Source organism: Rhinatrema bivittatum, chromosome 8, assembly GCF_901001135.1.
Source record: "Rhinatrema bivittatum chromosome 8, aRhiBiv1.1, whole genome shotgun sequence".
NCBI classification, from domain to species: domain Eukaryota; kingdom Metazoa; phylum Chordata; class Amphibia; order Gymnophiona; family Rhinatrematidae; genus Rhinatrema; species Rhinatrema bivittatum.
In genome coordinates this window covers 18,506,725-18,524,546 of record NC_042622.1, presented here as the reverse complement: position 1 = coordinate 18,524,546, position 17,822 = coordinate 18,506,725, and the positions used below count along the sequence as shown (strand labels likewise).

The window sequence follows — 17,822 nt, the reverse complement described above, 5'->3', positions numbered from 1 at the left end:
TTCAAATTCTCTCTTCGCCTGTCTTATCAATGTTTTACACTTAACTTGACACTGCTTATGTTTTATCCTATTTTCTTCAAATGGATCCTTCTTCCAATTTTTGAAGGATGTTTTATTTGGCTAAAATAGCCTCTTTCACCTCACCTTTTAACCATGACGGTAATCGTTTTGCCTTCCTTCCACCTTTCTTAATGCGTGGAATACAATTGGACTGTGCCTCTAGGATTGTATTTTTAAACAATGTCCAATCCTGTTGAACACTTTTAACCTTTGCAGCTGCACCTTTCAGTTTTTTCTAACTAATTTCCTCATTTTATCAAAGTTTCCCTTTTGAAAGTTTAGTGTTAGAGCTGCAGATTTACTTATTGTCCCCCTTCCAGTTATTAGTTTAAATTTGATCATGTTATGATCACTGTTGCCAAGTGGCCCCACCACCATTACCTCTCTCACCAAATCCTGTGTTCCACTAAGAATTAAAACTAAAATAGCTCCCTCTCTTGTTGGTTCCTGAACCAATTGCTCCATGAAGCAATCATTTATTACATCCAGGAACTTTATGTCTCTAGCAAGTCCTGATGTTACATTTACCCATTCAATATTGGGGTAATTGAAATCTCCTATTATTATTGCTCTGCCAAATTGGTTTGTTTCCCTGATTTTTCTTAGCATTTCATCATCTGTCTGACCATTTTGTCCAGGTGGACGGTAGTATACTCCTATCACTATACTCTTACCCAACACACATGGGATTTCTACCCATATAGATTCTACTGAGCATTTAGTCTCTTGTATGATCTTTATCCTGTTGGACTCTATACCCTCCCGGACATAAAGTGCCACACCCCCACCGAGTTGATCCTCCCTATCATTGAGATATAATTTGTACCCTGATATAGCACTATCCCATTGGTTATCCTCCTTCCACCAAATTTCTGTGATGCCAATTATGTCAATCTCATCATTTGCTGCTATACACTCTAACTCTCCCATCTCACTTCTTAGACTTCTGGCATTGGCATACAGACATTTCAAGTGTGTTTTTTGTTTGTTTTAACAACCTGTTTTTCATTTGTTTGGGATAATTCGGAAATCATTAGCTTTGGTGATTTTTTACATATAGGCATATGGACTATGTTTGCTTTTAATGGAACCTCTCTGTTGGGATGCCCTAACTCTCCTGTTTCATTAGTATCCTTCAAGGATACATTTCTCCAAACCATGCACTGCTGAATGACTGTCGGCTTTCCCCCTTGTTCTAGTTTAAAAGCTGCTCTATCTCCTTTTTGAAAGTTAGTGCCAGCAGCTTGGTTCCACTCTGGTTAAGGTGGAGCCCATCCTTTCGGAAAAGTTTCCCCTTTCCCCAAAAGTTTACCCAGTCCTTACAAAGCTGAATCCCTCTTCCCTGCACCATCGTCTCATCCACACATTGAAATTCTGGAGCTTTGCCTGCCTCTGAGGACCTGCACATGGAACAGGAAGCATTTCAGAGAATGCCACCCTGGAGGTTCTGGATTTTAGCTTCCTACCTAAAATCCTAAATTTGGCTTCCAGAACCTCTCTCCCACATTTTCCTAAGTCGTTGGTGCCCACATGTACCACGACAGCCGGCTCCTCCCCAGCACTGTCTATAATCCTATCTTAGTGTCATGAGGTCTGCCACCTTCGCACCAGGCAGGCAAGTTACCAGGCGGTCCTCACGTCCACCAGCCATTCTGCTGTCTACATTTCTAATAATTGAATCATCAACTATGATGGCTGGCCTAACCTTTCCCTCCTGGGCAGTAGCCCTAGGAGACTTGTCCTCAGTGCGAGAGGACAATACATCACCTGGAGAGCAGGTCCTTGCTACAGGATCACTTCCTGCTACACCAGGGTGATGTTCTTCTACTGGGAGACCTTTCTGATCCAAGGCAGCACTAGGGCTGCCAGACTGGATTTGGGACTTGGCTATTATATCCCTGAAGGTCTCATCAATGTACCTCTCTGTTTCCCTCAGCTCCTCCAAGTCTGCTACTCTTGCCTCCAGAAATCGGACTCGTTCCCTGAGAGCCAGGAGCTCTTTGCACCGAGTGCACACATACAATCTCTAACCGGCAGGTAAAAAATCATACATGTGACACTCTATGCAAAAGACTGGAAAGCCCCCCTCTTGCTGCTGGACTGCTGCCTTCATCTTAGTTTTATTGAGTTCCTAGTTAAGTTTAGGATACTAAGGGAGTTGGAATGAGAGTAGTTTAAATTTACAGGTGAATTTACTAATTAATCAGCTAGTGTCCTACAAGGGGATGATTAAACTTTCAATAAGGCTGGTACAATAATATGATTTAGTTAAGACCCTGATTGATTTTTAATGAGAAAGTGTCTCGTGCCTAAAAATCAAGGGTTGAGTGGGTGGGAAAGACAGACACTAGAATTAACTATCTCTGGCTTGTTTATTACCTCAGACACACAGAAACTCTAAAGAATATATCCCTTAATTTCACCTTTCATCAAACTTTTATAAGCCCACAAATTTCTGAAAGCTATACTTACCAATTCTCTTTAACCACCATTAAATTAATCTTCACTCAGTTAATGGTAGGATTTGAGATTCCGGTCCTCCTCTACTGCATAGGGGGCGGGGCCTCTGGAAGCTGGGGCTATAGACGTCAATCCCTGGATCGCTTGCAGTGACTTCTGGACTCCTCTCCCGGGGGATGCTGGGAGCAGTATGCAGATGAGCCTTCCGGTCCTCCTCTACTGGGTAAACAAATAAGCATGGGTGTAGCTTGCTTGTTACGGTGGTTACTACCCTGAATCAATTAAGCCTGATACTTCACTTGAAATACATATGCAGCGCAGTTCACTGCTTCAATGGCAGGGAGGAATGAAGAAATGTGGATTTATATTCAACCAACAAGGACTGAATTGCACAGGCTGGGTAAACAAATAAGCGTGGGAGTAGCTTGCTTATTGCGGCGGTTACTACCCCTAACCAATTAAGCTAGATATTTCACTTAGAGGCAGTTCCAACATTGCTCTCTACTTTAATGGCGGGGGTGGAAGGGAAATAGAACCAAAAAGTTACTAAAGGCCAAGAGTAACAGATAAGTATGAGAAAAAAAAACAAGAGCGAAAGTTTGCTGGGAAGACTGGATGGGCCGTTTGGTCTTCTTCTGCTGTCATCTCTGTTTCTATGAAAGGGCATCGCCTCCTATCCCATGACTTTTTAGTTTTCTTAGAAGCCTCTCATGAGGGATTTTGTCAAACACCTTCTGAAAATCAAAATATACTACATCTACTTGCTCACCTTTATGCACATGTTTATTAACCCCCTTCAAAAAAAATGAAGATCTGTGAGGCAAGACTTCCCTTGGGTAAATCCATGTTGACTGTGTCCCATTAAACCATGTCTTTCTATATGTTCTGTGATTTTGATCTTTAGAATAGTTTCCACTATTTTTCCTGGCACTGAAGTCAGGCTCACTGGTCTATAGTTTCCTGATTTGTTACTGATAGTTCCATTTGGGAATTGTAGTGCAAGATCATTTATCTGTCCTGTATATTATCCCTGAAGCAAGGTATACAATTTGAAACATGGCAGCATTGGGTTTCTTGAAGAATATCCGTATAATGTAGCACTAGCAAGTCCAGTGAGAAACCAGATAGTAGGAATTCCCAACTATGAGAAAAACAAGCACAAGATAAGCACATTCATTTATGAATATTATTTTAATTTCAACTGAAAAGTTCCTGAAAAATAAGAAATGGATTTTACCAGCAACTGATGATTATAATTGTGTAGGCACAAAGGAGAGACTAGAGACGTACCAAGTTGTCAAGCAGTCTAATTACCAGTATATGATGGTCGTTATGTGCTAATTGATGCAGATTGATATAATTTAATAGTAAGAAATGCATTATTACTTTCTAAAGTGAGATCTATTTACATATAGCTTATTATTTCAGGCACACACAAACTCTAAGGAATTACCTATTCCCTCTCCCCAAACCTTTATGACCTAAAATTTCCTACAGTAATAGTTAATGATCCTCTTCAGCCAGCAGCAAAATCTTCTTCTCTTCTTAATACTCCCACAGGATTATTCTCAATACTCCCATACCTTATACCAGAAGCACCCTTTAACATGCTCTTCCCAACCCAGTGGTTTCAGAAAATCTTTCGTGGCCCTTATAATAGATTCTATAATTTTATTTTTGCTTTATTGTACACTATCAGGCCGATACAGTACAGTGTGCTCCGGCGGAGCGCACTGTTAACCCGCATTTGGATGTGCGTTTTCGACTCGCTAGCTTTACCCCTTATTCAGAAAGGGGTAATAGCGCGCTGAAAACGCGCGTCCAACCCCCCCTGAAACTAATAGCGCCCGCAACATGCAAATGCATGTTGCGGGCGCTATTAGTTATGCCCACGCAATTCAGAAAGTAAAATGTGCAGCCAAGCCGTACATTTTACAGTAATGTACAGAAAATTTTACAGAAATGTACAGAAAAGCAGTAAAAACTGCTTGTCTGTACACCCTCCGACATAATATCATGGCGATATTAAGTCGGAGGTCCCAAAAGTTACAAAATAGTTAAAAATTAAAAAAAAAAAATTTTTTAAATGGGCCCGTGGCTCGAAAACCGGACGCTCAATTTTGCCGCGTCCGGTTTCCGAACCCGTGGCTGTCAGCGGGTTTGAGAACCGACGCCGGCAAAATTGAGCGTCTGCTGTCAAACTCGCTGACAGCCGCCGCTCCTGTCCAAAAAGAGGCGCTAGGGACACCCTAGCGCCTCTTTTTACCACGTGCCCTAATTTAAATAAATTAATTTACTGAATCGCCTGCACAGGAGAGTGGCCTGTGCGCTCGCCCGCTCTCCCGCGATTTTTACTGTATCGGCCCGTATGTGATTTAACATTCTGGAGGGTCAGAAGCTCAGATTTTACATGGCTTGGTCCCTTCTGAGACTGTGATCCATGCAGGGAGCTCACCAGAAAGCTGGAAAACAGTATTTATTCAACTAAGTGGTGGCTGCCGCTGTACCACCTGCCTGTCAGGGTTAACCCCCTCTTTCTGAGTGAAAATGTGCGTTCGGCCTGTGCCAAACGCACATTTTTAAAGGCAACCAACTTTTTAAAACTCCTGACATATCATTAGTTTGCTTGCTGCATCCGGAATTAAAAAGAAATTTAATCCGAGCATCACAATCATGCACTGAAATCCAGGGCACAGTGGTTTTAATGTCCAGATTGCTTGATCCCTGTGGGGACAGGGAAACAGCTGCTACAGCTTGAATGAATGAGCTCCCAGTGAGAGAGCGTGAGGTAGAGCCCGTTTTATGTTAATGTAAACATGCAGGTTTCGGTATTAAAAATGTAAATGAGCTGCTAATATACAGTGCATTAAAAAGTGACACGGATCGCACTGACGCACACCTCTGTGTCAGTGCCACTGTTGATGCCAAAGCTGCTTTACGCCCTTTAGTGAATGGCATGTTGAAGGCACTGCAATAACACTGTCTATGCATTTTTGGTAAACAGGCCCCTTAGTCCTTAAACAAGGACAGATTTGGGAGGTAATTTCCACCTTTCCCCCGCATTAAGAAGTCTTCCGGAGACAACCACTGAGGCAGGGGCGTGGGTGCACGCACAGTCTCGAGTGTGTTCAGGAGACCCTGTGGCCTGCAGTGGCCCCAGTCACTCTCTGGTAGTCAGTAGCCGACCACCCCTCCCCCCCCCCCACCGGTGCTACAACAGAGGCAGTGTTCAGTGATGCAAGGGCCCTGTGGGAGGCGGCTCCAGCTCCAGCCTTAAATAAGTCAAGAGCTGCAGTTTCTGCTCAGACGTGGAGCTGGGGAAAACTTTGCCGGACAAGTTTTTGGGCTCCCCACCCCCACCCCTTCCAGGACTTCTGCTGGGGGGAGGAAAAGCAGCCCCCGTTCGCGAAAAGAGAGAGAGAGGGAGAGAGAGAGCGGGGTCAGTGGCCCGAGGAGAGGAAGAGGCTTTCGTTCCCGCTGCTGCCGTTCATGGAGCTGCAGTTCCTCCTGCTCTTGGGACTTACAATTACCTCCAACGCAGGTAAAGGCGATGCCGCGGAGGAGGCTGGCGCTGCAAGCATCGCCACTTCAGGGTGCAGGCGCTGGCAGGGGGTGTCGCGTGCGTGTGCAGGAGAAGCAGGGGGCAGGCTGGCAGGGGGGGTGCGTGCGTGTGCAGCAGGAGAAGCAGGGGGCAGGCTGGCAGGGGGGCTGCGTGCGTGGGCAGGAAAAGCAGGGGGCAGGCTGGCAGGGGGTGTCGCGTGCCTGTGCAGGGGGCAGGCGGGCAGGGGGGGGGCGCGTGCGTGAGCAGGGGGCAGGCTGGCAGGGGGGGGGACGTGCGTGGGCAGGAGAAGCAGGGGGTAGGCTGGCGGGGGGGGTGTGTGCGTGGGCAGGAGAAGCAGGGGGCAGGCTGGCAGGGGGGGTGCGTGCGTGTGCAGGAGAAGCAGGGGGCAGGCTGGCAGGGGGGGTGCGTGTGCAGGAGAAGCAGGGGGCAGGCTGGCAGGGGGGGTGCGTACGTGTGCAGGAGGAGCAGGGGGCAGGCTCGCAGGGGGGTGCGTGCGTGTGCAGGAGAAGCAGGGGGCAGGCTGGCAGGGGGAGTGCGTGTGCAGGAGAAGCAGGGGGCAGGCTGGCAGGGGGGGTGCGTGCGTGTGCAGGAGGAGCAGGGGGCAGGCTGGCAGGGGGGGGGGGGGTGCGTGCGTGTGCAGGAGAAGCAGGGGGCAGGCTGGCAGGGGTTGTCGCGTGCGTGGGCAGGAGAAGCAGGGGGCAGGCTGGCAGGGGTTGTCGCGTGCGTGGGCAGGAGAAGCAGGGGGCAGGCTGGCAGGGCTCTTGCACACTCTGCAGCTCAAACCGGACTTTGTTGTTTCGCAGTTTTACTCCGCGTGCTTTGGAGTGCAAAGTCTTTTCAGATTTGTTTTTGGGTTTTTTTGCAAACTTTTCTTTAAAAAAAAAAATAAATGTTTAGCTGCTTCTCCCTCCTCAGTTAACATTAGAAATGTCTGGCTCGTAATGTAGGAAAATGGCCTTTGGATTCCTTTTCTTTGCATTCATGACATTTCTTTTCTTTTTTTTTTTGTCTCCTAAACTCCAGGCTTCTCGCTGGCAGTGTCTCTCGCCCAGGCGTCGGCTGGGGGCAGGCTGATCGCTCAGCCCAGAGACGGGGCAAGGAAGGGAGGCAGGGAGGAGAGAGAGCCGGGAGCCCCGCTTCCCGGGCCGGAGGGCGAGCAGCCGCACAGAAGGGCGAAGCGCTGCACCTGCAAAACCTACAAGGACAAGGAATGTGTCTACTACTGCCACTTGGACGTTATCTGGATTAATACCCCAGAGTAAGTCTGCCTGCATCCCCTGCTCTGCAGGACCCTGCTAAAATGCTTGCAGTCTGGCTGCCATTACCCTTGTGTGTAACTTGTCCGGGCAGGGCCAGTGTCTTGGGAATTAAGGAGACCCCCCCGAGAGGAAGGGGCGAAGCTGACGAATCTGTGTGGAGGAGGCGCCTTCAGGTTTTTCCATGTTATACCCCCCCACAGCTTTGGAAGAGCTGGGACGAGGAGTGAGTAGTCCGGGCACCGCTCGTGCATTGCCCGGTGCAAAACGTGCCCTGGAGACGCCAGCTCTGGTGCGCAATTGTCCTCTGGTTGTGGCGCAAGCAGGCGCAGCTCCGTCTGCGCCGCTGCAAAATGGGGTGGCCCACTTGAGCTGGCCGGGGCCCCACCACTGCGGATGGGCATTTTGCAGTGCCGTGGCATGCCACCGCAGCGCCATAAACTGGCGCCCCCCCCCCCCCCCTATGCATGGAGCTGCAGCACTTATCCTGCTGGGACTCCAGAACACGCCTGTTAATACTTTGAGTCTAGTGATGGGCTCGGGGGCTTCTGCCCTGGGCATTAAGGCCCGCTTGATAGGAAGGGGACTATGCGTGTATGGCTGGGACCGGTATGCCTTATCATCGTTACCGTGTTAGCACGAGAAGGTGCTTTATATGCCTCCTGGCTACAGGATGAACCCCGGGAATTAATGGGGCAGTGGGCTGTCCATACACATCAATAGATCGCAGTTAGCAGTGGGGGGGGGGGGGGGGCCAAGACGTGCCGGAGGTAAAGAGCAGGGTGGGAAGCCCCTATGTAAAATGTTTTTCGGCTGCCACACATGCCACCATGGAGCTGCAGGGCCAGATGGGAACAGGGGCAAGATAACATTGGCTGGGGAGAAGTAATGGCCGTGTGCTTCCCTGTGAAATAATCAAAATGAGGTGGGTGTGTGTGGGGCTTTTGGTGAAGTAACTTTCAGTCGGATTATTGCTTGGGCACTTGCCCCCTCTGCCCTATTGACCTATTAGGGGTGTGACACGAAATGAAAAGTGTGAGTCCATTCAAAAGGCTTTGTGGTCACTTTACTGTGAGTTTTGATAATGACAGGGAAATGAATGCGTACAGTAATCACTGCCCATGGAAACCAGCATTAGTTACAGAGGATAATCCTGGCTCTGCAGAGGAGAATGCCTTCAGCCTCTTCAGAGGGGCGGTCAGCGCAGAGAGCCCTTGCAGTGGCTGTGCTGTTCTCAGCTTCAGATCCTGTCATGTAGGCAATGCCTCCACTCCAGTTAATGGCGAGGAGTGAGGGTTTTCTGGGAGCATTGCAGAGCAGACATGCACTCTGCACAGTTAGGGGTAAAGAAAGAAGTGCCTTTCTCCACATATCTTGGACTCTGGGTCCAGTCGTTTGTTTCTTTTTAAGTCTTGAGCTGGTATCGGTAAATGTTTTGTGATGGGCAGGGAGACATGGCTGGGTGTTCTGGACTTGCTTGCACTAGCCGAGGCTCCTTATATTTTACATAAGGGGTACTTACTGTAAAGGATGCAAATCTCTTTTATATAACAAAAAAGGAAATCCTTTCTGTATCGTAAGTGTGTTTTGCTAACAGTTCAGAACTGGAGAAAAAGCGCAGCTGAGTGAGACTGCATTGGCGAGAGCTTACAGCTCTTTAAGTGTCTGACTTCCCATAGTCTTGGTGAATGGGGGCCCCTGGTTTGTCAATGCTTAGCCTGGGCTCTCTGCTTCCTTATTATTCAGCAGGGCTCAGAAGAGCCGGCGGTGATGACAGAAAGCTCTCTGCTGCTATAAAACATTGGGGGCTGCCAACCCATGAAAAGAGAATGTACCGACAGCCTTCCAGATTTCTCCTGACTTTTACTGACGTGTTTAACCATCACCGTTTTGTGCACAGCTGGACTTAGTTTGCTGAGATTTTCCCATGGCGACATGAACTTATTATGGACATGCCATCTTTTAATTTTTGCATAACCATCAGCAAATCTACTGACCATCGGCAACCCTAAAACAAACCCATTATTTTGGGCAAAGTGAGAAGCTCCTGGAACACTGCATCGTCTAATGCTATCTGTTGTGTCCAGTAACTTACCTTCTTCAACCCAGTCCGTACCAAAATGCAGACTGAAACCTCGTTCCAGAGTTTGCAGACCTGCAGCAGTGTGTCCATGCTGATCTAGCTGAAATGTAAAGGGCAGGGGTCATCTAAAGCAGTTCGAAGCACTGGAGCCTTTGCTTTTAAACCACTAGCGAGGCGTCTGAGCAGTATTCAGCAAAACCACTTAACAGATCTGGAAAATAACATTATCGGTTGTGTATCGCAAAGCACAAACTCCTGTTTAAGACAAAATGATTTTTTTTTCCTTCCCAACTATCTATTTCCCTGCAGTTTTTGTCAGTGCAGTCAAACACGGGCGACGAGGAAAGAGCAGCTCAGAAAAGAACTATGTCCGGTATTCCCGTTGGTGGACTCCAACATGGCGGTTCCACTTTCCATCGGAATGTGCCGTGGAACGTCGGGGGCGCTGTGCTGCCTCCGACTGCTACCAGGAGACCGGAGCCGGAAGTGCAAGCTGGTAGATACAGGAGGAAAAATGTTCACACGAAAAGCAACTGGCATGCTGTCCCCAAACTTACAGAAACATGGCCCATCTGAAGGGAGAGCCTGTGTGGTCTTGAACGCGTGACTTTGGATAGATTCTGACGGCAGTTCAGTAAAAGTCATTGTAGCTTGCGCAGAACCCAGAAGCACAGGCATGCAAAGAGCCACTTCATTGCACACGATTTTTTTGAGAATTTGCCACAATTCTATTTCATCATTTTTTCTTGAAGTGTATCCTTCTGCAAAAAATGTTTACAAGAAGTTTTTGTTTGGAGGGACCAGCAGTTTCTTGTTGTTGCTTTGTACTTCCAGCTCAATAGTAACACAGTAAATGCCGGCAGGAAGAGAGCCCAGTGGCTCCATCCAGTCTGCCCAGCAAACTTTTATTGATTGTTTTCTTTAATTTATTCTTAGTGTAATTGTTGCTCTGTGCAGGTTACTCCAGTCAGCCTGAGTTACCCCTTTTCTTCGTCTCTATCATTTAGCCACGAGGAATCCTCTGTGCTTATCCCATGCCCTGTTGAACTTCATTACCGTCCTTGTCCTCACTTGCTCTTCTGGGTGGGCTTTCCATGAAGAAATACTTCCCGACCTTGGTCCTAACTCGACCCCCTGGAAGCTTCATATCATGACTCCTTGTTCTACAGTTTTCCTTCCATCAAAAAAGGTTTGATTCCCGTGCGTTATTAATGTCTGCATCACATCACCCCATCTCTCCTCCCCTCCAGTGCGTTCATATTCAGGTCCTTCAGCCTCTCCTCCTTAGTCTTTCCATGCAGACCCCGCGCGATTTTGGTCGCCCTTCTCTGGACCGACCCCGTGCTTTTATCCCTTTTGAGATACGATCTCCAGAACTGAACACAGTTCTCCAGGTGAGGCCTCACCAAGGCCCCGTACAAGGGCACTATCATCTCTATTTTCCTTCTGGTTATGCCTCTCTCTGCAACCCAGCATCCCTCTGGCCTTTGCCACCAACTTGTCACATTGCTTCACCATCAGCTCATCAGACACTGTCTCTCTCCCAGTCCCTGCACATCAGACACTGTCACCCCGTGGTCTCTCAGTTTGTTCGCATCAGACACTGTCACCCCGAGGTCTCTCTCCCAGTCTGTGTGCATCAGACACTGTCACCCCGCGGTCTCTCTCCCAGTCTGTGCATCAGACACTGTCACCCTGAGCCTCTCTCCCAGTCCCTGCACATCAGACACTGTCACCCCGTGGTCTCTCAGTCTGTGCGCATCAGACACTGTCACCCTGAGTCTCTCTCCCAGTCCCTGCACATCAGACACTGTCACCCTGAGTCTCTCTCCCAGTCCCTGCACATGAGACACTGTCACCCCGTGGTCTCTCAGTCTGTTCGCATCAGACACTGTCACCCTGAGTCTCTCTCCCAGTCCCTGCACATCAGACACTGTCACCCCGTGGTCTCTCAGTCTGTTCGCATCAGACACTGTCACCCTGAGTCTCTCTCCCAGTCCCTGCACATGAGACACTGTCACCCCGAGGTCTCTCTCCCAGTCTGTGTGCATCAGGCACTGTCACCCCGAGGTCTCTCTCCCAGTCTGTGTGCATCAGACACTGTTACCCCGAGGTCTCTCTCTCAGTCTGTGTGCATCAGACACTGTCACCCCGAGGTCTCTCCCCCAGTCTGTGTGCATCAGACACTGTCACCCCGAGGTCTCTCTCCCAGTCTGTGTGCATCAGGCACTGTCACCCCGAGGTCTCTCTCCCAGTCTGTGTGCATCAGGCACTGTCACCCTGAGGTCTCTCTCCCAGTCCCTGCACATCAGACACTGTCACCCCGAGGTCTCTCTCTCAGTCTGTGTGCATCAGGCACTGTCTCCCCGAGGTCTCTCTCCCAGTCTGTGTCTATCAGACACTGTCACCCCGAGGTCTCTCTCCCAGTCTGTGTGCATCAGACACTGTCTCCCCGAGGTCTCTCTCCCAGTCTGTGTGCATCAGACACTGTCACCCCGAGGTCTCTCTCCCAGTCTGTGTGCATCAGACACTGTTACCCCGAGGTCTCTCTCCCAGTCTGTGTGCATCAGACACTGTTACCCCGAGGTCTCTCTCCCAGTCTGTGTGCATCAGGCACTGTCTCCCCGAGGTCTCTCTCCCAGTCTGTGTGCATCAGACACTGTCACCCCGAGGTCTCTCTCCCAGTCCGTGTGCATCAGACACTGTTACCCCGAGGTCTCTCTCCCAGTCTGTATACATCAGACACTGTCACCCCGAGGTCTCTCTCCCAGGCTGTGTGCATCATACACTGTCACCCCGAGGTCTCTCTCCCAGTCTGTGTGCATCAGGCACTGTCACCCGAGGTCTCTCTCCCCGTCTGTGTGCATCAGACACTGTTACCCCGAGGTCTCTCTCCCAGTCTGTGTGCATCAGACACTGTTACCCTGAGGTCTCTCTCCCAGTCTGTGTGCATCAGGCACTGTCTCCCCGAGGTCTCTCTCCCATCCCTGCGCATCAGACACTGTCACTCTGAGGTCTCTCTCCCATCCGTGCGCATCAGACACTGTCACCCCGAGGTCTCTCTCCCAGTCTGTGTGCATCAGACACTGTCACCCCGAGGTCTCCCTCCCAGTCTGTGTGCATCAGACACTGTTACCCCGAGGTCTCTCTCCCAGTCTGTGTGCATCAGGCACTGTTACCCCGAGGTCTCTCTCCCAGGCTGTGTGCATCATACACTGTCACCCCGAGGTCTCTCTCCCAGTCTGTGTGCATCAGGCACTGTCACCCCGAGGTCTCTCTCCCAGTCTGTGTGCATCAGACACTGTTACCCCGAGGTCTCTCTCCCAGTCTGTGTGCATCAGACACTGTTACCCTGAGGTCTCTCTCCCAGTCTGTGTGCATCAGGCACTGTCTCCCCGAGGTCTCTCTCCCATCCCTGCGCATCAGACACTGTCACTCTGAGGTCTCTCTCCCATCCATGCGCATCAGACACTGTCACCCCGAGGTCTCTCTCCCAGTCTGTGTGCATCAGACACTGTCACCCCGAGGTCTCCCTCCCAGTCTGTGTGCATCAGGCACTGTCTCCCCGAGGTCTCTCTCCCATCCCTGCGCATCAGACACTGTCACTCTGAGGTCTCTCTCCCATCCGTGCGCATCAGACACTGTCACCCCGAGGTCTCTCTCCCAGTCTGTGTGCATCAGACACTGTCACCCCGAGGTCTCCCTCCCAGTCTGTGTGCATCAGGCACTGTTACCCCGAGGTCTCTCTTCCATCCCTGCGCATCAGACACTGTCACCCTGAGGTCTCTCTCCCATCCCTGCACATCAGACATTTGCCCCCCAATATGTACAGCTCCTTTGGATTTCTGCATGACTCTTGTCATTGAATCCCAGCTGCCAAACCTTCAACCACTCCTCAAGTTTTCTTAAATCACTTTTCAGTCTCTCTACTCTGTCAGGTGTGTCCACTGTGTTGCAGTTCTTAGTGTCATTCGCACAAAGACAAACATTTCCTTTTAACCTTTCTGCAATGTGATGCACAAAGATAATGAAAGAACTGATCTCCGAAGCAATCCCTGAGGCACTCCACTTATCACTCTTATCTCCTCTCCTCAGGGTAGGTTCCATTTACGCCTGCTCACTGTCTCCTGTCAGTCAATCAATTTCTGATCCATTCCACCAAGTTGGGACCCATTCTGAGGCTTTTCAGTTTGTTCAGAAGCCTCCTATGTGGGACAGTATCAGAAGCTTTGCTGAAATCCAGATAAACTGCTTCAAGTGCTCTTCCTTCATCAAATTCTTTCGCCGTCTAATCAAAAAGTCAATCAGATTTGTCTGAAAAGGTTTTCCTCTAGTAAACCCATTCCGTCTGGGATCATGCGACGCACTGCATTGCAGATGGTTCGCTCAGAAGTGGCTCCATTCACTTTTCCATCAGTGAGGTAAGGCTACCTGGTCTTTAGTTTCCAGGCTCCTTCCTGCTACCGTTTTTGTGAAGCAGGACCACAACCGTCCTTCCCCGATCTTGGGGCACTACTCCCATCTCCAGGGGCCGCCCGGACAAGTCTTACAGTGGATCTGCCAGCAGCGCTCTGATCTCCTTCAGCGTCCTGGGCTGCACCTCAGCTGGTCCCCGTGGCCTTCTCCTCTCCCACGCAAATTCTCTTCCATAAACGGGGCGGTGTTTACCCCACTGCCATCCGTGCTCTTTCCGGCCAGTACCGGTTCTTCCCCCAGGGGAACCTCGAGGTGAAGTGCTGGTTTAATCTTTCTGCTGTTTCCTCATCTTTCACCGCACAATGGCCCTGGTTTCCTTTCAATCTTACAACTCTACCCCAGGACATATCTGAAAAACGGTTTTGTCACCTCTTTGGCGATCCTTTCTTCCAGGCGAGTTTTGGCCATCCTGCTTTCTTTTGCTGTCTCTTCCAGCTTCACCAGTTATTCTTCCCTGGGTTCCCTTCTACTCCTTGAACGCTGATCGTTTTGCCTTTATTTTTTCAGCCCCCTCTTTAGAGAACCAGGTTGGTTTCCTTTTTATATAAAGATTTGTTGCCTTTCTTAGAGCTCCACGTCTCCCGTCGCCTCCTGCAGGCACTTCCTGTGCTTCTGAAATCCATGGCTCTGATCTTCCTGCGACCATTTGGGAGCACTGGTGCCTTCCCGCACATACTATCTCCGTTTGTGAGCACCTGCTCCATTTACGCTTCTCCCCTTCTGGGAACCCTGAGTGAAAGCCAAGTAAATCCATCACGTTTTGTCCAAGAAGAACCCCCTTGCAAGACATCCACAAATGTAACCCCAATATTTAAAAAGGGCTCCAGGGGCGATCCGGGAAACTACAGACCGGTTAGCCTGACTTCAGTGCCAGGAAAAATAGTGGAAAGTGTTCTAAATATCACAATCACAGAACATATAGAAAGACATGGTTTAATGGAACAAAGTCAGCATGGCTTTACCCAGGGCAAGTCTTGCCTCACAAATCTGCTTCACTTTTTTGAAGGAGTTAATAAACATGTGGATAAAGGTGAACCGGTAGATGTAGTATACTTGGAGTTTCAGAAGGCGTTTGACAAAGTTCCTCATGAGAGGCTTCTAGGAAAAGTAAAAAGTCATGGGACAGGTGGCGATGTCCTTTCGTGGATTGCAAACTGGCTAAAAGACAGGAAACAGAGAGTAGGATTAAATGGGCAATTTTCTCAGTGGAAGGGAGTGGACAGTGGAGTGCCTCAGGGATCTGTATTGGGACCCTTACTGTTCAATATATTTATAAATGATCTGGAAAGAAATACGACGAGTGAGATAATCAAATTTGCAGATGACACAAAATTGTTCAGAGTAGTTAATCACAAGCAGATTGTGATAAATTGCAGGAAGACCTTGTGAGACTGGAAAATTGGGCATCCAAATGGCAGATGAAATTTTAATGTGGATAAGTGCAAGGTGATGCATATAGGGAAAAATAACCCATGCTATAATTACACAATGTTGGGTTCCATATTAGGTGCTACAACCCAAGAAAGAGATCTAGGCGTCATAGTGGATAACACATTGAAATCGTCGGTTCAGTGTGCTGCGGCAGTCAAAAAAGCAAACAGAATGTTGGGAATTATTAGGAAGGGAATGGTTAATAAAACGGAAAATGTCATAATGCCTCTGTATCGCTCCATGGTGAGGCCGCACCTTGAATACTGTGTACAATTCTGGTCGCCGCATCTCAAAAAGGATATAATTGCGATGGAGAAGATACAGAAAAGGGCAACCAAAATGATAAGGGGAATGGAACAGCTCCCTTATGAGGAAAGACTAAAGAGATTAGGACTTTTCAGCTTGGAGAAGAGACGGCTAAGGGGGGATATGATAGAGATGTTTAAAATCATGAGAGGTCTAGAACGGGTAGATGTGAATCGGTTATTTACTCTTTCGGATAATAGAAAGACTAGGGGGCACTCCATGAAGTTAGCATGGGGCACATTTAAAACTAATTGGAGAAAGTTCTTTTTTACTCAACGCACAATTAAACTCTGGAATTTGTTGCCAGAGGATGTGGTTAGTGCAGTTAGTATAGCGGTGTTTAAAAAAAGGATTGGATAAGTTCTTGGAGGAGAAGTCCATTACCTGCTATTAAGTTCACTTAGAGAATAGCCACTGCTATTAATTGCATCAGTAGCATGGGATCTTCTTAGTTTTGGGGTAATTGCCAGGTTCTTATGGCCTGGATTGGCCACTGTTGGAAACCTGATGCTGGGCTTGATGGACCCTTGGTCTGACCCAGTATGGCATGTTCTTATGTTCATATGTTCTCTGCTCCTTACAGATTCTGCAGCAGTCATATTCCAGTTCACGCCTGTTGTGTACTGCTTAGATCAGAGTGTTCCCTGGACCCATTCATATTCTCTAGATAAATTTCAACCTACTAATAATAGCAGCGGGTCTTCTGCCACTGTTACTACTACTAGACGTAGGCTGGGCTCTCATCTCTTGTAGATGTGCCCTCTAGGTGGCACGAGTAGCAGCCTCGACTACCTTGTTTGCGGCTCCCACTAGAATGGACCCTGGACCCTCTTTGTTATTGTGGCTTCCAGAGAAGGAGCAAAGAGAGAAGCGAGAGAGGGGGCACTCACAGTGGTTGGCAGCTGGCACCCGGGTCAGATTTACCAATAGGCTGAGTAGGTTAAGTGCCTACTTGGTTTACATCATCACCTGCATCACTGTACCATCTTGTGGGGAGGGGGTCAGGCAGCTGTTCTCATGCCTAAGAGCAGCCAGGGGTGCTTCGTGTCGGTGGGTTTATCCTAATTGCCAAATCAGCTAAAACACTAAGCTGATGAAGGGCATATAGCTCTAGAAAGCTAGCCACAAAAATAAGTTGATACAATAAAAAGGGCTCACCTGTCACTTGTTTGTTGAACTTTGTTTCTACATATGTAAGTGGATTTGTCTGAATAGTGATGTACTGCTGACAATCTACACCAGTGATGGCGAACTCCAGTCCCTGAGTGCCACAGACAGGCCAGCTTTCCAGGATATCCACAATGAATCTGAGGACTGGAGTTCACCATCACTGACCTCTACTGTTCCCTAAAGCATTGACTTTGTGGTTAATGCTATACTAGAATCTAGTTTTTGGGATTTGTCAAGTACTTCTAGGTGACCCGGACTGGCCACTACCAGAGACAGGATGCTGGGCTCGATGGACCTTGGTGTGATCCAGGATGGCACTGCTTATGTTCTTTTACTATAAAGATGCAAGTCCCTGGTCATTAATGCGTTTTCAAGACATCTGCATTGATTTATTTATACAGTGCAGTGTTACTGTTATGGATCTGTTGGGGTACTTCTAGGTACAGCTGTTTCCTGCTTTACATAAATCTCTTATACTGGTGACACTTACTGTGCCTTGAAAGTGAAGCTGAACCCAGAAAGAAATGGAGATCTGTTGATTTGTTTGTCTTAATGGAGGTTAAGTTCTTTATTTAAAAATCTAATACTTTTACTTTAAGATGCTCTAGTAATACTATTACTGTTCTGGAAAAGATGATTATGGCGAGAGCTTGATCTCCAAAAACATCTTTATGTTATTAAAACATCTCTGGAGACCATCCTGGCTCTGATTTCACAGTTGTTGTCTAACAGTTTGCCTGCAAGACTATTTCTTAGAAGCCCTTTAGATTTGTCGTACGTGCATGGCCTGTTTCTAGCCTGAGAAAAAAATAGCATTTTGTGACTGCTTCTATGCCCCATAGTTACCCAAGATGTAGCTTTTATGAGTTACAACAAGTTCTTGCTGACACTCATTGCACACTATCTTCTCTAGAGTGATTTTCCGGGGGATCTTTGGCTTCTCTGCGCCTGCCCTGTGTTACATCGCTCCTCCTGTCTAATCAGTTTATGTGACTGCGGCTTAGTTTATGTCCTGTGG

The 17,822-nt window shown here is 48.4% G+C and overlaps 1 protein-coding gene across 1 annotated transcript in view; it reads left to right on the top strand.

Moving 5' to 3' along the window:
* Nucleotides 1–5,815: 5,815 nt before the first annotated feature.
* The window catches only part of EDN3 (endothelin 3), a 53,038-nt gene continuing 41,031 nt past the window's right edge, over nt 5,816–17,822 (top strand). The window contains exons 1-2 of the mRNA XM_029614430.1: nt 5,816–6,061; nt 7,106–7,340. Coding sequence (XP_029470290.1) covers nt 6,010–6,061; nt 7,106–7,340 — 287 coding nt within the window. The 5' untranslated portion in view covers nt 5,816–6,009. The remainder of the gene's footprint in view (nt 6,062–7,105; nt 7,341–17,822) is intronic.